Source organism: Globicephala melas, chromosome 19 (genome assembly GCF_963455315.2).
Source record: "Globicephala melas chromosome 19, mGloMel1.2, whole genome shotgun sequence".
NCBI classification, from domain to species: Eukaryota; Metazoa; Chordata; class Mammalia; order Artiodactyla; family Delphinidae; genus Globicephala; species Globicephala melas.
Window position 1 is genome coordinate 43,373,244 of NC_083332.1, and position 19,979 is coordinate 43,393,222.

General features: G+C 53.1%; 2 protein-coding genes across 4 annotated transcripts in view; one reads left to right on the forward strand and one right to left on the reverse strand.

Moving 5' to 3' along the window:
- Positions 1-10,607, reverse strand: part of NAE1 (NEDD8 activating enzyme E1 subunit 1) — a 32,596-nt gene extending 21,989 nt beyond the window's left edge. The window contains exon 1 of one of the 2 annotated variants that reach the window (XM_060288440.2): positions 10,479-10,607. Coding sequence is in view for 1 of the 2 variants with exons in the window: in XM_030863754.2 (XP_030719614.1) it covers positions 3,086-3,138 (53 nt within the window). In the remaining variant the exon portion in view is untranslated. Of the gene's footprint in view, positions 1-3,085; positions 3,224-10,478 lie in introns of those variants that run through there. The other variant, XM_030863754.2, reaches the window with a different exon arrangement.
- Positions 10,030-19,600, forward strand: CA7 (carbonic anhydrase 7). Of its 2 annotated transcripts, XM_030863806.2 has the most exons (7): positions 10,030-10,167; positions 12,737-12,934; positions 15,772-15,890; positions 16,615-16,710; positions 16,812-16,874; positions 17,402-17,557; positions 18,057-19,600. In XM_030863806.2, exons 1-7 carry the CDS (start codon positions 10,128-10,130, stop codon positions 18,177-18,179), a joined length of 795 nt encoding a protein of 264 aa, XP_030719666.1. In that variant the 5' UTR covers positions 10,030-10,127; the 3' UTR covers positions 18,180-19,600. The 2 variants fall into 2 exon arrangements, with proteins under 2 accessions (XP_030719666.1, XP_060144424.1); XM_060288441.1 differs by lacking the exon at positions 16,812-16,874.
- Positions 19,601-19,979: the final 379 nt, after the last annotated feature.

A 19,979-nucleotide genomic window follows, 5' to 3' on the forward strand; every position in this document is an offset into this window, starting at 1 on the left:
CACGGCAAATATGCGAGACAGGAACAGCAGGAGGTGTTACGGGGATTATATAGCTGACTAACCTGAGACTCAAACAGGTTGATGCCTGGCATGGTTAAAGGGGGGGTTAAATCAGAACTAAAAATTTGGTCTTCCAGCTCCTAGTCCATTATTCTTTTCAAGCCAGATAACTTACAGAACAGAAAGTCTTTGTAGTCATTAACATTAGAGAAGAACCTTAGATTTATTTATTATTATTATTCTTGTTTTTGGCCGTGCCATGCGGCATGTGGGCCATGTGGGATCTTGGTTCTCCTCCCAGGGATTGAACCTGCGCCCCCTGCAGTGGAAGTGTGGAATCTTAACCACTGGACCGCCAGGAAAGTCCCGAGAAGTACCTTAGATTTAAAACCTATTATTCTCTATTTCATTTCTCCTTAAGTTATAGGGATCCAGAATATTTAAGATCTTGACATAGGACTTATCACCATGACGTCTGCCAAGAGTGAGAAAAGATTTACCAAGAAAGTTGAATTATCATCTGAAAAGCCTTCACACTGACTTCAATAAGAGTGCTTTAAAATGTAATTCCCAATGAACATTCTAATAGCATGATTAATAAATGCATATATTAAAAAACAGAAAGATGTAATAAGGATTAGAAATATATGTTATAACCTGAAATATATGTTATATCCTGTCACACCAACATATCATCAACATGGCAAGGTACATGATCAAATAAGCATCATGACAGCTGATCCAACCTGGTTACCTTCGCCCAGAAAGCCTATTAACTAATGTATCTTTTCTTGTCAGTATAGGAACTAGTATGGGGGAGCCCAAGTCATTAGAAAAGTTTCATAGCCTGGAGGACTGATAGACTTTAAGGTGCTTTCCCTGTCACCTGATCTAAAGCAGATTCCCTCTTTTTATGTAGCCCATATGTCTTCCAGAGCATATCACAACTGTAACTGCCTCATTTGGGGTTTTTTTCTTTAATTAATTTATTTTATTTATTTATTTTTGGCTGTGCTTGGTCTTCGTGGCCGTGCCTGGGCTTTCTCTAGTTGCGGTAGCTGGGGCTACTCTTCGTTGCGGTGCGGTGGCTTCTCTTGCTGCGGAGCACAGGCTCTAGGCGCGCAGGCTTCGGTAGTTGTGGCTCGTGGGCTCCAGAGCGTAGGCTCAGTAGTTGTGGCGCACGGGCTTAGTTACTCCGCAGCATGTGGGATCTTCCCAGACCAGGGATCGAACCCGTGTCCCCTGCATTGGCAGGCAGATTCTTAACCACTGCGCCACCAGGGAAGCCCTCATTTGGTGTTTTATTTGCTGAACACCCATCTCTCCATTCCACTCTAAGCTCCGTAAGGGTCCAGACCACTCCCACTGTTCACCACTGGAACCCCAATGCCCGATACAGTGCTCTGCCCAGGATAAGTGATCACTGAATAACTGTCAAATGCATGGAGGAATAGCCTAGAAGAACCAGACAGACTGGAAATGTCTGTTTTTTCTGTGAAAGTAGGGCATACAGAAGACACCTGACATATTTGGTTGATGGATACCCGGGTAGTTGGAAAGTAAGCCTAAAAGAATACTGGTGCATCTCTAGGTAATATATTTCAAGAAACGGCCCAAACAAGAAATCAATCCTCTCTATTCTCTTGCTGGCCTAAGGAAAGCAGGGCCTGCTGACTGCTAGCTGGCTCAACAGCTTTGCTGCTTTGCTTTGTAACTGCTTCCCTCTGACACTTCAAAGCCAATGAACAGTTCTCACGGTGAAAGGTAAAGTTTGGTCCTTAAATGGACTGGACTCAGCAAAAATGCTTTTTTGTCACAGTTACTTAGTAATCTAAAATACCTTCTCAGCTCTGTCATGTATGGTTACATCTGCATTCAAAACACAAGGATCTCCAAGAATTTACAAGAGAACACAAGTTGGTTACAAGGGCTCTGCCACCTTGCTTCTTTCCCCAGAAGCTCAGGAGCAGATAGTACCAGCTCTGAAAAAGCCAGAAGGACCTGAGTTTACATCTTGGTTCAAATACATGGGAAACTGGGCAGGTTACAGAACTTCTCTAAGACTCAGTTTCCCCATCTATAAAGCAGAGAGAATATCTACCTTCAAGGCTGGTCTCCGAATTGAGTGCATAAAGCCCCTAACACAGCACTAAGCTATAGGTACAAATGGGTTCCAGTCCTTAGGGACACACTGTAACTTCTGGCTTGGGGGCTCCAGAAAGGAAGCGGGCCAAACATCTGTGTTACTTCTGCTGCCTTAACACACAGAAGATGATCAATAAATAAGGAATGGGGAGTGTTAGGAGAAAAGGCATGGGAGAGGAAGTAGTCAAGAACCAGCCCAATGGCTTAGACCTGCAGTGTCCATTAAGGTAGCCATTAGCCACATGTGGCTAATGAATAAGGCTAGTCCAAACTGAGATGTGCTATAAGTAAAGCGCTGTAGTAATGCGCTCCAGTAAAGCGCTGGATTTCAAGGACAGAATGGAAAAAAATGTTAAATATCTCGAATAACTTTTTATACTGATTATGCATTAAAATGGTAATAATTTGGATATATTGGGTTAAATAAAATAAAATGCATTATTAAAATTATTTTCACCTGTTTATTTTTCCTTTCTTAATGTGGCTACCAAAAAATATATATAACTACACAGGTGGTTTACATGAGACTAGCATTATATTTCTAGTGGACAGCTCCGGCTTAGAACAATACCTAAGACTCGGTGCTGCTCTCTGCGGCCGGGATGGGGTATTCCCGATCCCCTCATTCTGCAAAACGAGAAGCCTGAGCACAGCGAGGTGGAACTGGCAGCTGCCCCGGTGACCCGGCTGACGCTGGGACGGTGCACCTCGACCTGCACACAGCGTGGCGAGCGGGCGGGCGCGCCCCTCGGGGAAGGCGAGTCCCGGCCCTCGAGAAGCACCGCCGGCCCCAGGCCGGAACCCTGAGCGCCGGCTGCACGGCCCGGCCCAGCCCGGTGGGAGGCCTGAGGGAGGCCCAACCACGCCGCCCGCCCGCTTAGCCCCGGCCCGGACGCAGAGGAACCCGCTGGCTCGCCCGACTCGGTGAGCCCTGGCTCACCTCAGCTGCCGGTCGTACTTCTGCTCCTTAAGCAGCTTTCCCGGCTGCGCCATGGCCGCGCCCGCCGCGCGGAGAACCGCCGGGCCACTACCGAGAACAGCCGCCACCTCCACGAGCGCGCAGGCGCACTAAGCCCCCTTCGCTGCAGCTGCTTCCTGCGCGCTGCCCGCAGGGGGCGCCTCCACTGCACTGCGCACGCGTCGCCTGTACGCCAGGCGTGTGCGGCCAAAGCTCAGACTCCGGGCGGGTAATCTAGTCCTCCCCAGTGCACCAGCCCCTCTAGTCCGCCAGTCCGAGAATATGTACGCAGTAGCTGTGGGGAACTCGAGCTTTGGAATCAGGCAGATTTAGATTTTAACCACTTACTGGTTGTGAGATCTGCTCTTTACCGCTCATATCCTCAGTTTGTTCCTCTGTGCAATGGGGATAAATGAGCCTCCTTCACAGAGTTCTATTAGTCTTTAATGAGATTTTGAATACACAGAACAAGACTCACATAAAATCATGTCTGAATAACAACTTTCATTATTATGATCATTATTATTCACCCATTTCTTCCATCCTGTCATTCAACAAGCTCACACTAGGGCAGGTTTCCAATCACAAAGCTAGCTGCTCCTGGATGCAGATGCAAAGAGGAATAAGTCTGGGGCTGTGTTCTAGGGGAGTTCATTGTCCCAAGACAGGAGAGAGACAGTAAACGAGTACTCACCAGACAATGTGAAGCTGGGGAGCTGAGAGGTGGGCAGAGGAACTCCACCCACTCCCCCTCTCCAGGAATGTTTCACGTGGTGTGGGCAAAGTAGAATGTTTTAAGCAGAAGGAACAGCAGGTGTCATCCCTGGGAGGCAGAGAAGGCATGACAGGCTGAAGCACTAAACTTTGGTGTGGTGTGGAGTTAGGTGAAGGGTAGGGAGTGGTCAGGGGAAGTTTGAGGGACAGCAGGGACCAGGTCACGAGGACTGAGAAGAGAACATAAAAGCAAGGTGGAATTTAAAGCCCTCCACTTCCTGAAAAGAAACATCCCTTTGGGGATGGGTGCCAAAGAAGGGGATTACCCCGTGAGGAAGGGGGAGAGAAAGGAGACTGGAGGGACATGAGGATTCCTTCCTCTCTATCTCCCAGACTCTACAGGCATCTTCAGGTTAATAATTACCTGAAATAAGGTGAAAATGGGCACAGATCTCCACCCCAACCCACCCTGGAATGGGAACAGGGGAAGGGGCACAGTTTGACAGTAATGATGCAGCGATGATGGATGTAATTCCCCCTAGGTGCTGTCTCCAGGATCAGGTGGGGGCACACCCACTCATGACTTCCCTGATCCCTACATAGCACCCATGGAACACAACTGATGGGAAACAGAGGCATGAGACTCTCCCAGTTTGTCATGTGCTTATGCTGTCACACGTCCTCCTTTCGATTGGACAGGTGAAATATAAGGGATAATAAAATACAACCACGGAATGTGGGAAGGTCAAAAGGTGACAGGTGAGGGTTCAGTGCAATCATGGACTGCATGAATGAAAACATCCCCAAATTTGGCAGAGGGGAGTCACACTGCCTATGAAGAAATATAGGATTTTGAAAAAGGGTTGTGTTGGTGGTGTCCCGTAAAAAAGATACTTCAGTGTATTATTTTCCTAAAGCGGCTGTAACAAAGTACCACAGACTGGTACAAACTATAGAAATTCATTGTTTCACAGTTCTGAAAGCTGGAAGTCCAAAATCAAAGTGTGCGCAGTATGCTCCTTCTGAAGCTTAAAGGGAAGAACCTGTCCTGGCCTTCCTAGCTTCTGGTGGTTTGCTAGTACTCCTTGGCTTACAGCTGTATGTAGCTCTTCAGTCTCTGCCTGCATCATCATGGATATTCTCCCCTCATGTCTCTGTATTTCTTCTCTTCTTATAAGTCACGTTGGATCAGGGCCCGCCCTAATGACCTCATCGTAACTTGATTATATCTACAAAAACCATATTTCCAAATAAGATTACATTCAAAAGTCCTGGGGGTTAGGACTTCAACAACTTTTGGGGGATCTAATTCAACCCATAACAGCATGTAAAGGTGCCTGTGATGGAGACGTGGTGGTTGACCAGACACAAACCCTGCCATCTGGGAACTCAGGGCACCTCACAAGTTCTTCCTATTATAGAAGACAGGGAATCAAAGGTATCAGACCAGGAAACAAAGGCTGCATTCATTTAGACCATTGGTTTTCTAAGTGAGGCCCTGGTCCAGAAGCATCAATATCACCTGTGAACTTGTTAGAAGTGCAAATTCTCAGGCCCCATTCCAGACCTGCTGAAACAGAAACTCTGGAGTGAGGCCTCAGAAACTTTTAAGAAGCTCTCCTGGTGATTCTGATGCATGCTCAAGTTTGAGAACCACCAACCTAGGCCAATCTCCCACTGAACAGGTGGGAAAACTGAGCCCCCAAATCCCTATACAACCCCTGTTTACTGAGTACTCATATGCCAGGCAGGCCCTTGACACGCATCACCATTCTGTGCTCATTGTACTCACCCAATGCAATAGATACTACTGTTTACCCCATTTTATACCCAAGAGAGCAGACACTTGGAGAGGTGAGTAAAATTCCAAATTCTCACAGCTATTATAAGGTGGCACAGGGATTAGAAACAAACACCCCTACAGATCCAGCCAGACCCAGCTTAGGTCTATTATTTTACCCATCCTGGTTGGTCTCAGCTGGAGCAGACAGGATACTTGGGCTTCCAGGAAGTTTGGGGCTACCTCTGCCCTGGAAGAGGTTATAATCTGTGGGAAACCAGCCAGGAAGAATGAATCACAACCTAGGACACACTCCCAGGCCTTAGCCACTAGCCCTCCCTACCTGACCTTATCTATCCCAGCCCTTCTCATCCTGGTGCTCATTGGCCAATCTCTTGCCTCTTTCCTCCACCCCTCGGCTGAGAAAACTGTGGGTCTGTAATGTTCACAATTGTATCACCCATGCCTGGCTCAGCCCTTCGCATCTAATAAGTCTTCAATAAATGCTTTGAATGAAAGAATAAATTTCTAAAACTATTTCCACCATACCTTCTACATTTTAAAATGCCTTACCCACAATGTGTACCTCATCTTATTTGGTTATACCACTTTCCCAGGGAAATCATCAGACACACACACAAAGATGGATAAATAAGGATGTCCACTGCAGTGCATTTACAATTGTGAAACTGGAAATAATCCACATACTAGAGCACTGTGCAATTAGTAAGTGTCAAGTTCTCCAAGACTGATGACACAGGGAAACGCTTATCATAGGGCATGAAGTGAAAAAAAAAAAAAACTGGTCCCAAAGCTCCACATATGATTCCGAATGTCTTTTAAGTACTACTAATAAATATGGAAAAAGCCCGGCAGCATGGTCACTACAATGTTAACAGCGGTGATTCTTGGGTGGTAATATGACCAGTGATTTTAGTTTTCTTTACTATGCTTTTCTGATTCTCCCAAATTTTCTACAATAAATAGGTGCTACCACTGTAACTGGAAAAGGAATGTTCGGTTTAAATGTGCCCAAACAAGCTAAGGAGAAGGGGAAAGAACAGAGGTCTGAGAGTACATGCTTGGTTCCAGGACACTCACAGATATCACCTCACCTGACCATCCTATTAGCCCTCTCGATTCTCTATTCCCATCTGATAGATTGGAAAACAGGTGCAGGACTTCCCTGGTGGTGCAGTGGTTGAGAATCCACCTGCCAATGCAGGGGACACGGGTTCGATCCCTAGTCCGGGAAGATCCCACATGCCGCGGAGCAACTAAGCCCGTGCGCCACACACAACTACTGAGCCTGTGCTCTAGAGCCCGCGAGCCACAACGACTGAAGCCCGTGCACCTAGAGTCCGTGCTCCACAACAAGAGAAGCCACCGCAATGCGAAGCCCGTGCACCCCAATGAAGAGTAGCTCCTGCCCTCCACAGCTAGAGAAAGCCCATGTGCAGCAATGAAGACCCAATGCAGCCAAAAATAAATAAATTTTTTAAAAAACAAAAAACAACCCACAATAAGCTGTAATTTTGATCTTAGAGTCTCTAGGTCTTCGGTCTGGCCCGTTGGCCATGTGCACAACACACAGTGAAGAGCAGGCAAGATTCTGCCTGTTGGTGCAGCACTGGACAACTGTTGTCTCAACCAATGTTCACAGGGATCCCATGAGGTGGTCAGGGCTGGGATGATGCCCTAATCACCTCATTGTTATAGAGAAGAGAGACTTGTAACTTTGAGAGGGGAAGTGAGATCTGGTCAAGTTCGCAATGAATGAGGTGTGGCTGTGCAATCTGCTCCTGCCCTCCTTCCCCAGCCCTTCCTTATGGCTCACACATCCCTACCCTCCCTCTCCGCCAGAAACAGCAAAATCCAGGAGGCCACTGATGCCAGTGAGACCAAAGAGTAAACTCCAGAGCAGTGAAATCAATTCAGCTTTAAAGACGGCACGTAATTGAGACAGGAGGTGCCTGAATGGGGGCACAGTCTTTCCCAAGTTGACCTGAGTGGGCTGCGGGGAAACTGGAGCTTCACCTGAGACAGGCAGACTCCAACAGCTCCTCTTACCTACCTGAGTTCCCAGTTCTCCAGCACCCAGAGAAAATTGCCAAAGACAGGATATAGGAAGGAAAGAACTGGATCAACTTTTATCTGGTTGTTAAAGAGGCAATACTTTAATTCTTTCAAAAGGAGTAGGCAGTAAAGAGTGTCCCTCCCACCCCCATTCCGCACCCTCCCCCACCCTTCGGGGCTCCCAGTCTCCACCCTGGAGGGAAACACTCTCCCCAGCTTCTCTTAAGTCACTGTGAAGAGAGTCTCGCATATATACACAAATGACAATCAAATTTAAAATCCACTTCTTCCCCTCTCCTGGTGATTTTAGACATGCTGAATAAGGGACTCAGCAGCCCTGGGTTTTCATTCTTGCTCAGTTGCTCACAGTACAGCCTAACTCAACTTCTCTGAGCCTTGCTTTCCTCATCTGTAAAGTGGGGTTGCTGTGCGGATGAAACTGGATTCAAAACTAAGTAATCCCAACATTTTTAGCACTATAAATAAACATGGAAATGTCTTCTGGGTCACAGTGAGGGGGAAGTAGGTCAATGAAGTAGACACATTTGGGCCCATCCCCAGGCCCTGAAAGTGTTGCAACTCCCCCAGGAGAAGAGTGGCTGGCTCTTCTGGGAGATGAACAGAGACTGCAGTCCTCACTCTGAAGCTAGTCTTTGTCTTCTTGGTCTAAGGATGACATTTCTGGTTCGGAGACCTGGGACCTTGACAAGGTTGCATGCCCTGTCACATGCCAGTCTTGGGCGCCACCCCCTACATGCTTATTATGATGCCCTGCCCCCCTGCCCTAGGGTCAGATTTCTATTAAGGGCCCCTTCCAGCTCTTGGGTCAGGGAGGAGCATCTAGGCAGTGTTGGGAAGTCACTGACTGACCTTGGCCCAGCGACCAGTTGTCCCTTGATCTCCACAACTCTACTTGGGGACCTGAGGGGTTCAGGGCCTGGAAGAGGGAAACCAAGACAGCCACACAGATATAGGGGAGCCTGGCAGACAAGATGGTACATTCCTTCACAAGGTCAGCCAACAACAGGGCCTGAAATAGTCTCCTCTGGTAGAGGTCAGACCAGCAGACATTTCACAAATGGCCCTTCAACTCTGGTTGGGTACAAGCCCCTGGGTGGGATCAGTTGTCTGTCCTTCTATCCACTCATCTGTTTGTCTTCCCAAAACTGCCTGCTGCGGCCTAGCCAGAGACAAGCCCTATCCTTGGCATAAGGCCACATCCTCAGATGAGTTGGATTGGGCCGGCTGGAGCCCGTGGGTGGAAGACAGAGGACGTCCCAGGTGGAGGGCACAGCAAGGACCAGGCCTTGTGGGTGGGAAAATGTTGGGCCAAGGCAGATACTGAGATTGAGTGCAGGGTGGAGGCCCTGAGCTCCCAGCAGGTGTGCCAAAGGTCATGGAGAGGCAAGGAAAGGAGGGACAAACAGCGGGCTGTAGAGGAATAGGCAAAGAGACCCAGACAGAGGAGGAAGCCAGGAAGAGAAGGAGAGGGTGGAGGCAAGGCCTCAGACTTAGTTCCATGGGAAAGCCAGCTGGTGTCTGTGGGTCTGTCTGTCTTAATGACCAGTGGTTAAAGCCCAAACTCCCCACTCCCCCTTTGAGGCTCCGGTTCTGCCTGAGGCCTCCTCCTAGCCCAGGGCTCCCAGATCCCAACCACAGGACCCCTTTGCCCCCCAGCACCAAGGGGAAGTAGTAAAGAGCACAAGAGCCTAGGAGTGAGACAAACTAAGAGTAAATCCCTCACTCTCTGGCTAGATGACCTCGGGCAAGTCACTTCACCCCTCTGGGCCTCAGTCTCCTGTTCTGTGAAATAGGGCTAATGCAAGGACCACCCATTGTTGTAGGGAAGCTGAGAGGGTTAGATGACAGGAAGGATCCAAAGCTTGGCCCAGAACTTGCCAGTGTCTGGCAAACAGGGGAAGCTCCAGTTCTGGACACCTGATGGTCAGTGCAATCTGCAGTTTAAAAGGGTCCCAGTCCAAGAGGACTCAGGGCCCAGAGCCCAGGTCTCTGGTGGTGGGATTTACTGCCCAGTGACAAGCCTGGGGAATAGATGGGATGTGGAGAAACAGAGGCCGCCCTCAGCATTGGCCGTTTCTCCTGCCCCAGAGCCTGTACACGGGCTGGAGGTAAGGAGGGAGAGTGCTCCGACCAGGGCCAGGGTGGGGATGGGGCTGGGGTTTAGGTCCCCTTGACCGCCCCCCACCCACCCCCCGCATCTCGCATCTCAACTCGGGGCTCAACTGGCCTGAGAGCGGGTGGGCGAGGGCGGGGCAGGGCCGGCCCCTCTCGCCCTGCTGGGGGGGGGTGGGGCGGGTCGCCTGGGAACTGCTCCTCCCGCCTGCCGCCGCTTTAAGAGGCTGCTCCGCGGCAGCGAGCGGGGCCGGAGCCGCAGTCCGAGCGAGCAGAACTGAGCCGAGCCGGCAGGTGCACGGCTGCGGGGACGGCAACAGCATGACCGGCCACCACGGCTGGGGCTACGGCCACAACGACGGTAGGCGCAGACCCCGGCCGGCCCCCACCCGCTGGGACTCGCTCCTGACCCTCGCGCCCAGCCGGGTTTGCGGGACCCTCAAGCCCCCTATCCTCTAGGCGGGACCGGGATCCCTCTCCCATCCGTCCCCCAGAACCCGGCCCACCCGCCCGGCCCGAGCCCTGCCTCCCCCCGCACCTGGCGCAAAGTCCGCGCTGCACCCCGGCCGGCCCCGCCGCCGGCGAGCCACCCCGCGGCCGAACGCGTCCAGCCGCCTCTTCCGCGCAGCCCCTGACGGCCCCGCACGCTCTGACCCGGGCCGGGACACTCACTCATCGCCGGAGTGCGCAGCGGGTGAAGGTAGCCCAGGGCAGCGGGGGGCGGTCCCGGCGGAGCGCTGTGCGCGGTGTCTGTGCGGGGAGCGCGCACGCGTGTGTGCCGGGACCTCCGGCGAGCTGGGCTCCCCGTGGGCAAGGGCGCGGTGTCCTGCGCAGAGAGTTTCCCGGTCGAAGCGTCCGAGCTTTCGAGTCGGCAGGTATGTGGAGGAAGGGAGCATCTGGGGGCTCACGGATGTGTCTGGGTGTCTGCCTCGGGCAGGGTGTTTGAGCACGTCCAGGTGTGAGGCATGGGAGCCCGTGGCCCACACCAGCCTCCTGGTCTGACCGGGAGAATAGCTCCTCGATCCTGCCTCAGTTTACTTAAGATGCAGAGGAAGGGAGAAGAGGCAGACGGTGAGAGCCAGAAGGCTCGAGTGTGAGACTGGGGCAAGTCAGTTCCTTTTGGGCTATTTCTTACCAAACTGGGGTCGGGGTGTGGGATAAGGGTTTCTTGCTTTTCCCGAGATGAACAATGAGGAGCCAAGATCCAGGCTGCCAGGATGAAACCCAGGCAAGGCAGGTGGGGGTGGGGAGAAGCGGAAGTGCTGGTGGGAGGAATGCCCCCGTCCCACTCATCTGAGGAGAGACAGGCACTCTGTGAGGGTGGGCGGGGGTCCTAGGCTACAAAGTCTGGGGGTTTGGAGGTTACAATGGGCCAGAAGGAGTTAGGGAGGTGCTGTGGTGTCTCTGGCCCCTCTGGGACCCCAAGCACACAGGAGAATATTCTGGAGGGGAGAACCCCAAATCTAGACATGCAAAAGCTAGAAAGAGACTTTCAGAAAAAGGCAACAGAGATCAGCAGAGGGGTAGAGAGAGGCAGAGAAGGGGCAGGTTGACACGACCCATAGAAGATCCTCTTCTCCCCCAGCACCTGCTCCCAGCCAGCTTCAGGGTGCTTCCCCCTGACTCCAGCCTTCTTGCTGGTCCTGCCCACCAGCACTGCATCCAGTATCCCAATAGGCCTGCCCCATAGCTGGCCACCCTGAAGCTGCTGCCCCTCGCCCAGTCCTGGGCCATCCAGTCTAGTTGCGATGAGGGAGGAAAAGACAGAGGATGAAGGTGCCGGCATGCAGCATGCTCACAGGACTTCAAAAATAACCCAGTGGGTCTGGGCCATGATTCTGAGTCATCCACTGGGGACACAGTTTTGTCGGCACCTGCTGCTGTTTTCTCAGGAAAACTTAAGAAGCCAAAAACGGGGAGAAGCACCAGCCGGCAATAGCTCTAAAAATAGGCTGCATCTCAGGATGTTCCCCGGGGAGATGCCGAGCCTCTCGGCTGCAGATGGAGTCTCTGGGAGGCAGGTGGTGGGTGCTCGTGGGTGTGCATGCAGGTGTGTGTGCGTGTGTGTGCGTGTGTGTATGTGTGTGCACGAGCACGTGTTTTGCTGTAGTCTCTTAGTGCAGACCTGGGTTTGCAACAGGGGATAGCTGTGTGTGAGGGTGCATATGTGTGTGTCAGAGGTAGTTGGCAGGGCTATGTGTTTGTACACATGTGTTACTGGGCCTGATGGCTCTGGGTGCGGTGAGCTCAGGTCACTGTGCATATATGTGTGCACACGTGAAAGTCTCCCCGGACCTGCACATGTCTGGGGAGGGCAGCTGGGGGCAATGCATGCACACACTGTGTATTTATACCAGTGCCCAAGTGTGTGCGCGCACATGCGCCAGTGGCCCTCAGTTCCTTCATCTGTGAAATGGGGATCATGCTCGTTTCTACTTCACGAGGCTGGTATGAGGAGCAAATTCATGTCACAGAGCCAAAGCGAGGTTGATGTGAACTTTTGTTGTCATTTTCACAAACACCAACTCGAACTTGGCCAAAGTGCAGGAAGAGGCCAGATACCTGGTAGGGTCAGGTAAGGGAGTTCGGGAGCCCGGGGACCTCTCTAAGCAATACTGCCTGTCGGGGAGGACCCACTACCCCAAACTGCCCCTGAGCCTGTAGCTTTTTTGTGCTGCCTTCCATGCATTACCTCTCTGGGCCTCCTATCAGCTCTGGGTGGAGAGTTTTAGTGAGGCCATTTCGCAGACAAGGAAATGGAGGCTGAGAGGGGAAGTGGCAGAGCTGGGATTGGAGCTCCAGACTTCATGGCTCCAAAGCAGGGGCTAATCTCTGAAAGGACAGCACGGAGACCATCCCCTACAGGTGCCCTCAGTCTGCAGCCCAGAGATTCAGGTTGGCCTGAGTCCTTGCCCTCTCCCCATCTGCAGGCCCCTCACACTGGCACAAGCTGTATCCCATTGCCCGGGGAGACCGCCAGTCACCAATCAATATCGTATCCAGAAAGGCTGTGTACTCGCCCAGCCTGAGGACATTGGATCTTTCCTATGAGTCCTGCACGTCCCTCAGCATTGCCAACAATGGCCACTCTGTCCAAGTGGACTTCAATGACAGTGATGACCGAAGTGGTAAGTGGCCCTTATGGTGATGTTTGCCGGACCCTGGTACCCTTCCCCCTGGGATCCTAACCTGTTTCGGGCAGGCTCAGGAGGGGCAACGTGCTGTGGTAGGGAAGGAAGGCTGCACTTCTCCCCAGCTGTGAAGCCTTAGGCTGAGCCTCAGTCTCCTGATGCATAGGGTGGGAGCATTAGGACCCTATTTTCCTCCCTAGGATCATAGAGAGGAGAAACGAAAAACTGAAGTGATGTTTGTCGTGCTGGCATATAGCAGATGCTCAAGAAATGCTAATTCTCTTTCTTCTCTTTCAGTTGTGCTTTAGGTCAGGTTTGTTTTCACTCCCTGCCCCATCACTGAGCTGCTGTGTGGCCTAAGGCCAAACCCTCCTCTCTGTGTGATCTGGCCAAGCCCAGCAGAGAGAGAATGGAAATAAAATGTTCAGTGTGCCAGGCCCCTTGCCAAGGTCACAGGCAGTTCTTTTATTCTTCTCAAGAACCTACCTCTAAGTTGGGCAAGTAGAGACTCACTGAGCTGGGGAGGGCCAGAACCAGCCTGCTCCCACTCCGAAGGTCTTTTCTCCAACCCACCTACAGCTTCAAGATCCCAACCGTCCTGGACAAAAGAGAGGCCAGTGGGAACTTGTAGCAGCTCCTTCCAAGGTCTCTTTGCCCTGGGATTAGAGTTCGGGTTCCTTCATGATAAATTCTTGGACGGAAGCCTCGGGAGTGCTCCTTAGTAAAGGGATTTTTGTCCTTATGACCAGGCCTGTGAGGGATGAAGTGGGGTAAGGAGGGAACCTGCTAAAGTTTCTTATGTAAGGAAGTGACTGGTACTTTGCCCCTCTGTCGCCTCCCCCAACCCCCCCATACGCACAATGAAAGCACTCAGGGAAACTTAAGTTTCAAATAGAAAATCAAAGGGCAGAGAAGGGGAGGAAAGCCAGATAGGAATGATCTTAGTTGCTTAACTCTGAGTTCCCTGGTAGGCTAGGGAAAAGGGGAAAGAGGATCAGTTATAGTTCTTGTTGCAGAAGGTAGGAAATCCAACAGATCCTCAGAAGAGAGACGCAGCATTCTTGGTACTGAATTCTAAGAAAAGCCTCCCACCCAGAACTTTGGGGAGGGACATGGAGCTCTTGATGACCTTAGATCACAGTTTATGAAGGAGCAGTTTTCAAATGGTTGGATCTTCTGAACAGCCTTCAGAGGGCACTGAGGGCTCAATTCAGACATCAATAGCTCAGTGAAGGCCACTCTTGGCAGGCGAAGGCCCAAGGAAACATTCCTCTGGACCACTGATCCAGGGGCTCACTTTCTGACTTGGTTTGGGTTCCGTCCCCTATCAGAATGCCCAGGCCTGAGGGGTAGGGGACCAGTAGGAAGAAAGTAGGCTTGGGAGTGAGACAGTTGGGTCTCTGCCACTCCCCAGCTGTGTGACCTTGGGCAGGATACCTACCTTTCTGAGCCTCAGTCCCACGTCTGGCCAAGGGGGTAACAGGTAACAATGTGTCCCCCTCTAGGTCACTGTGGGGATTAATGTCTGCAGACTGCTGAACACATAGGAAGTACACAGTGAATGGCAGTGTGTTCTATGGTCAGGATGGAGAGAGGAGGCTAAGGGAGCCAAGCTCAAGGTTTAGGGAGGCAGTTCACTCCCTAAGAGACTGCACTGTGGAGTCCCAGGTGGGTCATGCTCAGAAGAGTGGGCCCTCCCAGCCCATAGCAGGGAGCTCAGCCTGCAGGTCTGTCTACTCCTGCCTCCCCAGGATGGAGCAGCCTGACTGGGCCTGTGGGCCCTGGCCCACAGCCATCACCCCCAGGCTCAGTCAACCACCCAGCATTGCCATGGACAGGCCCCGCTTCTCAGATGAGGCAGGACAGCAAGAATGGGCCTCTGGGCTGTCCCATGGTCCTCCTCCTTGAAGGGCCCACGGGGGGCAAGGCCCTGCCCTGGTCACCCGTCCTCAAGGGGCCTAGTGGAACTCTGAGCCCAGGGCCGTCACCTGATCCAGGAGCTCACATTCTGCTCTGGCTGGGGCTCCCTCCACTGCCAGATCTCTTTCAGCTGGAAATTCAATCAGTCCCAGGAGGCCTTGTGAGTGGCCCCAGCTCGCCAGGTATCAGAGTGGGAAATTCACAAAACCAGCATAAGTGGGGCTTGCCAAAGAGGGCATGAAGGAGGGACATTGGAGGTACCTGGGCCTGACCATCAGAGTGGGGACCCTTAGGAGCTGGCCTCTAGACATCAGGTCCTGGGGATCCTCCAGGTTCTGGGGAGGCAGCACGACCTGGTGATTAGGGCCTTGGGCTCTGAACTTATATGAAATAGATGCAGGCTTATATCCTAGCTCAGTGCCTTGCTGTGTGACCTTGGGCAAATGCCTTGCCCTCTCTGTGCCTCAGTTCCTCCTTTATAAAATAGAAATAATAATAGGTTTTGTCTTTCATAAGCTACTATGAGGACTAAAGAAAAGAATTTTTCCGACCCAGTTCTGGGTCAGGGCTCCAGACCTGGGAGGTCTATTGTTAGTGATAATCGGGGCCTGAGAGGCTAAGTCCCAGCTTCCACTCGAAACTGGGCAAGAGTGGGGAGGATCCAGATGGAGAGATATACCCACTCAGTGTACCAGACTCCTCTGTCACCTACAGGGCTCCAGGATTTCTGCCCTGGCCCAGCTAAGGGCATAGGGAACTGGGCGGGGACTGATCCAAGTCCACTTAGAGCAAGGAATGTTGCAAATGAAAAGTTTATCCCTCTCCTGAGCACTGCCCTGATATTGGCGCTGCTGTCTGCGGGCGGTGTGGGCTCTCTCACAGCAATTGCTACACACCGCCCTTCTCCCCCGCAGTGGTGACTGGGGGCCCCCTGGATGGGCCCTACCGGCTCAGGCAGCTCCATTTCCACTGGGGCAAGAAGCACAGTGAGGGCTCAGAGCACACGGTGGACGGCAAGTCATTCCCCAGCGAAGTAAGACCCTCCTCTACCTGAATCCCTTTACCACTTGGGGAAGAGTTGGGGACTGGGGAGCCAGGGTCTTGACAGTTGCCTGGTGTGGGGTACTGGAGAGAGTGAAGTCACTCGGGGACCTTTGGGAGAGACGCCCTTCACCTGAAGTTCAGGTCTTCCACCTGAACTCTGCCTACTGTGGTCCTGATCTGTGTGTCCAGAAGGAATTTTATGACGGACAAATCCAGTCCCACCACAGCCTTACTAACAACCCTTCAAGGATTAAGCCTGGCATTCAAGGCCCTGCATGAACTGGCCTTGCCTGGCCTCATCTCCCTTGACCTCTTCCCATACTGACCTGCATGTGATGAATCCCCTGCCCACACCTGGCTCTTTCGTATCTCCAGGCTGCTGTTCTTTCAGCCTGGAATACCTTGTCCCAAGAGTTCCATCTGATAACCCCCTTCTTATTCTTTGGACTCAGCTGCAGGCTTCACTTCCTCAGGGAGGTGTCACACTGGATAGTCATTATCTGTTTCACAGTTCACGGAGGGCAGGGCCTGATCTCTTTGGTCCCTTGGGGCTCAGAAAAGGGTCAGGCCCAGAACAGGGTAAATGCTATCTGTGGCCCGCCCCTCCCGCAGAGGGGCCAGGAGTCCGGTGGGAGTGAGGGAAGCCTGGCTCTGAGCTCCCATGGCCCCTGGGAGGCACTAAGCACTGGCCTGGCCTGTCGTTGCCCCTGTAGCTGCACCTGGTTCATTGGAATGCCAAGAAGTACAGCACCTTTGGGGAGGCGGCCTCAGCACCCGATGGCCTGGCTGTGGTTGGTGTCTTCCTGGAGGTGAGGGGGTTACCTGGGCCCAGAAGGCCGTGGGAGGCCTGGTACCACCCCTAGTTCCAGAACACAGTGAGATCTGGCCTCACACTACTTCTCCCTGACAGACGGGGGACGAGCACCCCAGCATGAACCGTCTGACAGATGCACTCTACATGGTTCGGTTTAAGGTGAGACCAGGGGTCCATGCTCTTGATCTACAGCAGCCTGGTGGGGAGGAAGGAAGAGGCTAGATCATGGAGTGGGCCCATCCACTCCTCCATCCTGGCAGCAAACCCTGGCAGAGGTGAAGGGTGCAGGTCAGCACCTGTGGTGCCCTGCAACTGACTCCTCGTCATCAGGGTCCATGGCCCCACTGAATGCCCAGCGTGAAGTCTGGTTGGGCATAGGATTGATAAGATGCCTGTCACATTAATGGTTCTCTGACCAGCAGCGCCATTAAGTTCTGTTGAAGGCAAGGGAGAGAACATGGTGCCCAAAGAGCTTTAGGAACCACAGCTTTTACATACAAGGGAATGGGTGGAGAGGGCCAGCCAGGCTGGAATATAGCCTCTGGGATCACAGACATCTGGCCACAATTTGCATCAATGGGCCAAGGAGAAGCCTAAATCCTATTGACAGAAATGGGTGGGGAGGGTGTTGGTCTCATCCTGTTGGGAGGTCTTTGCTGACTCCTGGGTCCCCCACCCTGCCCCAGGGCACCAAGGCCCAGTTCAGCTGCTTCAACCCCAAGTACCTCCTGCCTGCCAGCCGGCACTACTGGACCTACCCTGGCTCCCTGACAACACCCCCACTGACCGAGAGTGTCACCTGGATTGTGCTCCGGGAGCCCATCAGCATCTCTGAGAGGCAGGTGAGCCCTCCCAGAGTACCAGACGGAAGGATGCGACACTCAGGCACACCTGGGCAGTGTGACTCTCCCAACCAGTAGCCCACAGCCTGTGGTCCCACCATCAAGGCTCCCATCTTTTGCTAATAAATGTTTCAATTCTTGGGTGGGAGTCAGCTTGGTTGTTAGTTATTAGGACCTGGACACAGACTAGGAGAGATCCCTGGATCCTGGGACCACCCCTAGTGTGTTAGAATCTGAATGCTGCATTTGCTGATGATTCTTAGCTAGACAGGAACTGGAACTAGGTGGAGCAGGGTCCAGGTTCAGAGGCTCTTTAGTGAGTAAGTAACTGAGGTTGGGTTCCCAAAGAAGAAATGAGTGGGGAGAAGTAGGGACAAGCCCTAGGGGGAAGAGGAGAGAGGGGCAGAACTGGCTGGGCAGGGTATGCCAGATGTTGTGTCTGGGATCAGAGAGGACCACAGCGCCCCCATTCTGCACTGAGTATCTCTTCTGCCTTAAGATGGAGAAATTCCGGAGCCTGCTTTTCACCACAGAGGAGGATGAGAGGATCCACATGGTGAACAACTTCCGGCCGCCACAGCCACTGAAGGGCCGTGTGGTCAAGGCCTCCTTCTGGGCCTGAGCTGCCTACCTGCCCAGCCGGCCACTGAAGCACCATCTTCCCAAGGGCTTCCATGTCAGCAGACACCAAACCATCCAAGGCTCCCTGCCTAGGGCTGCTGTGGACCCCACTTCAGCTGGCTTGCTCCTTGGCCACCTGGAGGCTTCTCGATGGGACCCTCAAGTCGGGGGACACCTTTCAGCTGCCCTGGGGACAGGAAGGACAGGAGCTGAGCATGGTCCAAGCCTAAGGCTGCCTCTGCTCTCCAACACCCAAAGGCCCCTGGGAACCTCCTCTTGTCTTCCCCGCTGGCAATGGCAGCAGCCCCACCCTGAGCTCACACTGTGATGGATGAGACCAAACTCTCCAGGGCAGGCAGCTGGCATTGCCAGAAAGACTCAAGCAATAATTAGAAGTGGGCAGAGCTGCCCTCTCGGTGTTACCTCTTCTGCAGGCCTCCGCCATGCACGCACCTCACTGCCAGGCCATTAAAATCAGGACCCAGCCTGCTGGAGGTGACATGACCTTCTCCCTCCAGCCACCTGCCGCCATAGGCAGGCACTGGCTACAGCTTACGGAGTATCTCCCTTCGTCCCCACCCAGCCACCAAAGCCACCTACATGACAGTCCATCCATGCACTGATTAATAAATTCATGCATTCATGCAACAAATACCCGTTGAGTGCCTGTGTTCTGTCAAGTGCTGTTCCAGGCATCGGGGAGGCCATGGTGATGAGTCAAGCACAGGATGTTGAAAGGGCCGTGGGCACCGAACAGGTGAGGGTGATACAGATGGCGGGGCAGGGGCCGTGGGGGCAGAGAAAAGGGGGAGCCTACTTCCCCCACCCTGAGCTCACACTGTGATGTCCTCATCTGGTGAAGAAATTAAATTCCAACCGGTATTCCAAGGCAGAGAGAAGGGAACAGCATGTTTGAGCTCAGGGAAGAGCAGGTGTGCCGGCTCCCAGGTGAGAGCCCAGGGTATCTGTGGAACAGAGAAGAACGAGTGGGGCTGGAGCCCTGGGGGGAGGGCCTGGGACTCTCTCCCAAGGCTAATGAGAGTCAGGAAGGATCTGGAGTAGAGGAGGGGCAGGGGCAGATGTGCAAAGGCTGGGAGATCCCTGTAGAGTGTGAGCTGGCAGGTAGGACTGGCAGCAAGAGAAGGTGGTGGCCAGTGGCCAGGAGAAAGAACACAGGGTGGTGGAGGCCGGGAGAAGGGGGCTGGACGAGAGAGACCCAGGAGGTAGAGCCCAAAGATAGCATTCGGCTCTCTGCGAGGGTGGAGGGGAGTGCGGGGTGTGTCCCTGGGCGGAGACAGAGGACAGGAAAGCCTGGGCAGCAGCAGACCAGGATGGACACACAGCTTTCGCGGGGCCCTGAGAGGAGTGCTAGGAAGCTCTGGGGTGGTGGTGTCTGAGCCGAGGAGAGAGGTGGAGGGTAGAGGGGGCTGCTTTGGAGCATCTCCACTCAAGGTGGTGGGTGAGGCCGAGGGGAGGGAGGGGGAGGGTGCTCAGCGAGAGAAGGGACCCAGGATCTAGCACAGAACCAGCGCACGACCCTGCGGAGGATCTGCTCAGAGGGAAAGCCGCAGAGGGGCACCTGAGATACCTAGGTATCTAGGGGCACTGGGGGCTGCTGAGGAGTCTGAGGCAGGGCTGGGGCTGGGGTGAGGCAAGTGATCTCTTAGGGTGCAAAATTTAAGGAGGCACACACCCTCAGGCCCCGACCCTGCATTTGTATGACGCTGAGGGTGCGTGTCTCCTTAAATGTGCACCGTAAGTGCCTCGCTGGACTCACCCTAGTCCCAGCCCAAGTCCAGAA

Coding starts and splice junctions, on each gene's coding strand:
- CA7 (XM_030863806.2), top strand. CDS start 10,128: ATGACCGGCCACCACGGCTGGGGCTACGGCCACAACGACG. Junction 10,168..12,736: donor GGGCTACGGCCACAACGACG/GTAGGCGCAGAC, acceptor CCCCATCTGCAG/GCCCCTCACACTGGCACAAG. Junction 16,711..16,811: donor TGGTTGGTGTCTTCCTGGAG/GTGAGGGGGTTA, acceptor TCTCCCTGACAG/ACGGGGGACGAGCACCCCAG.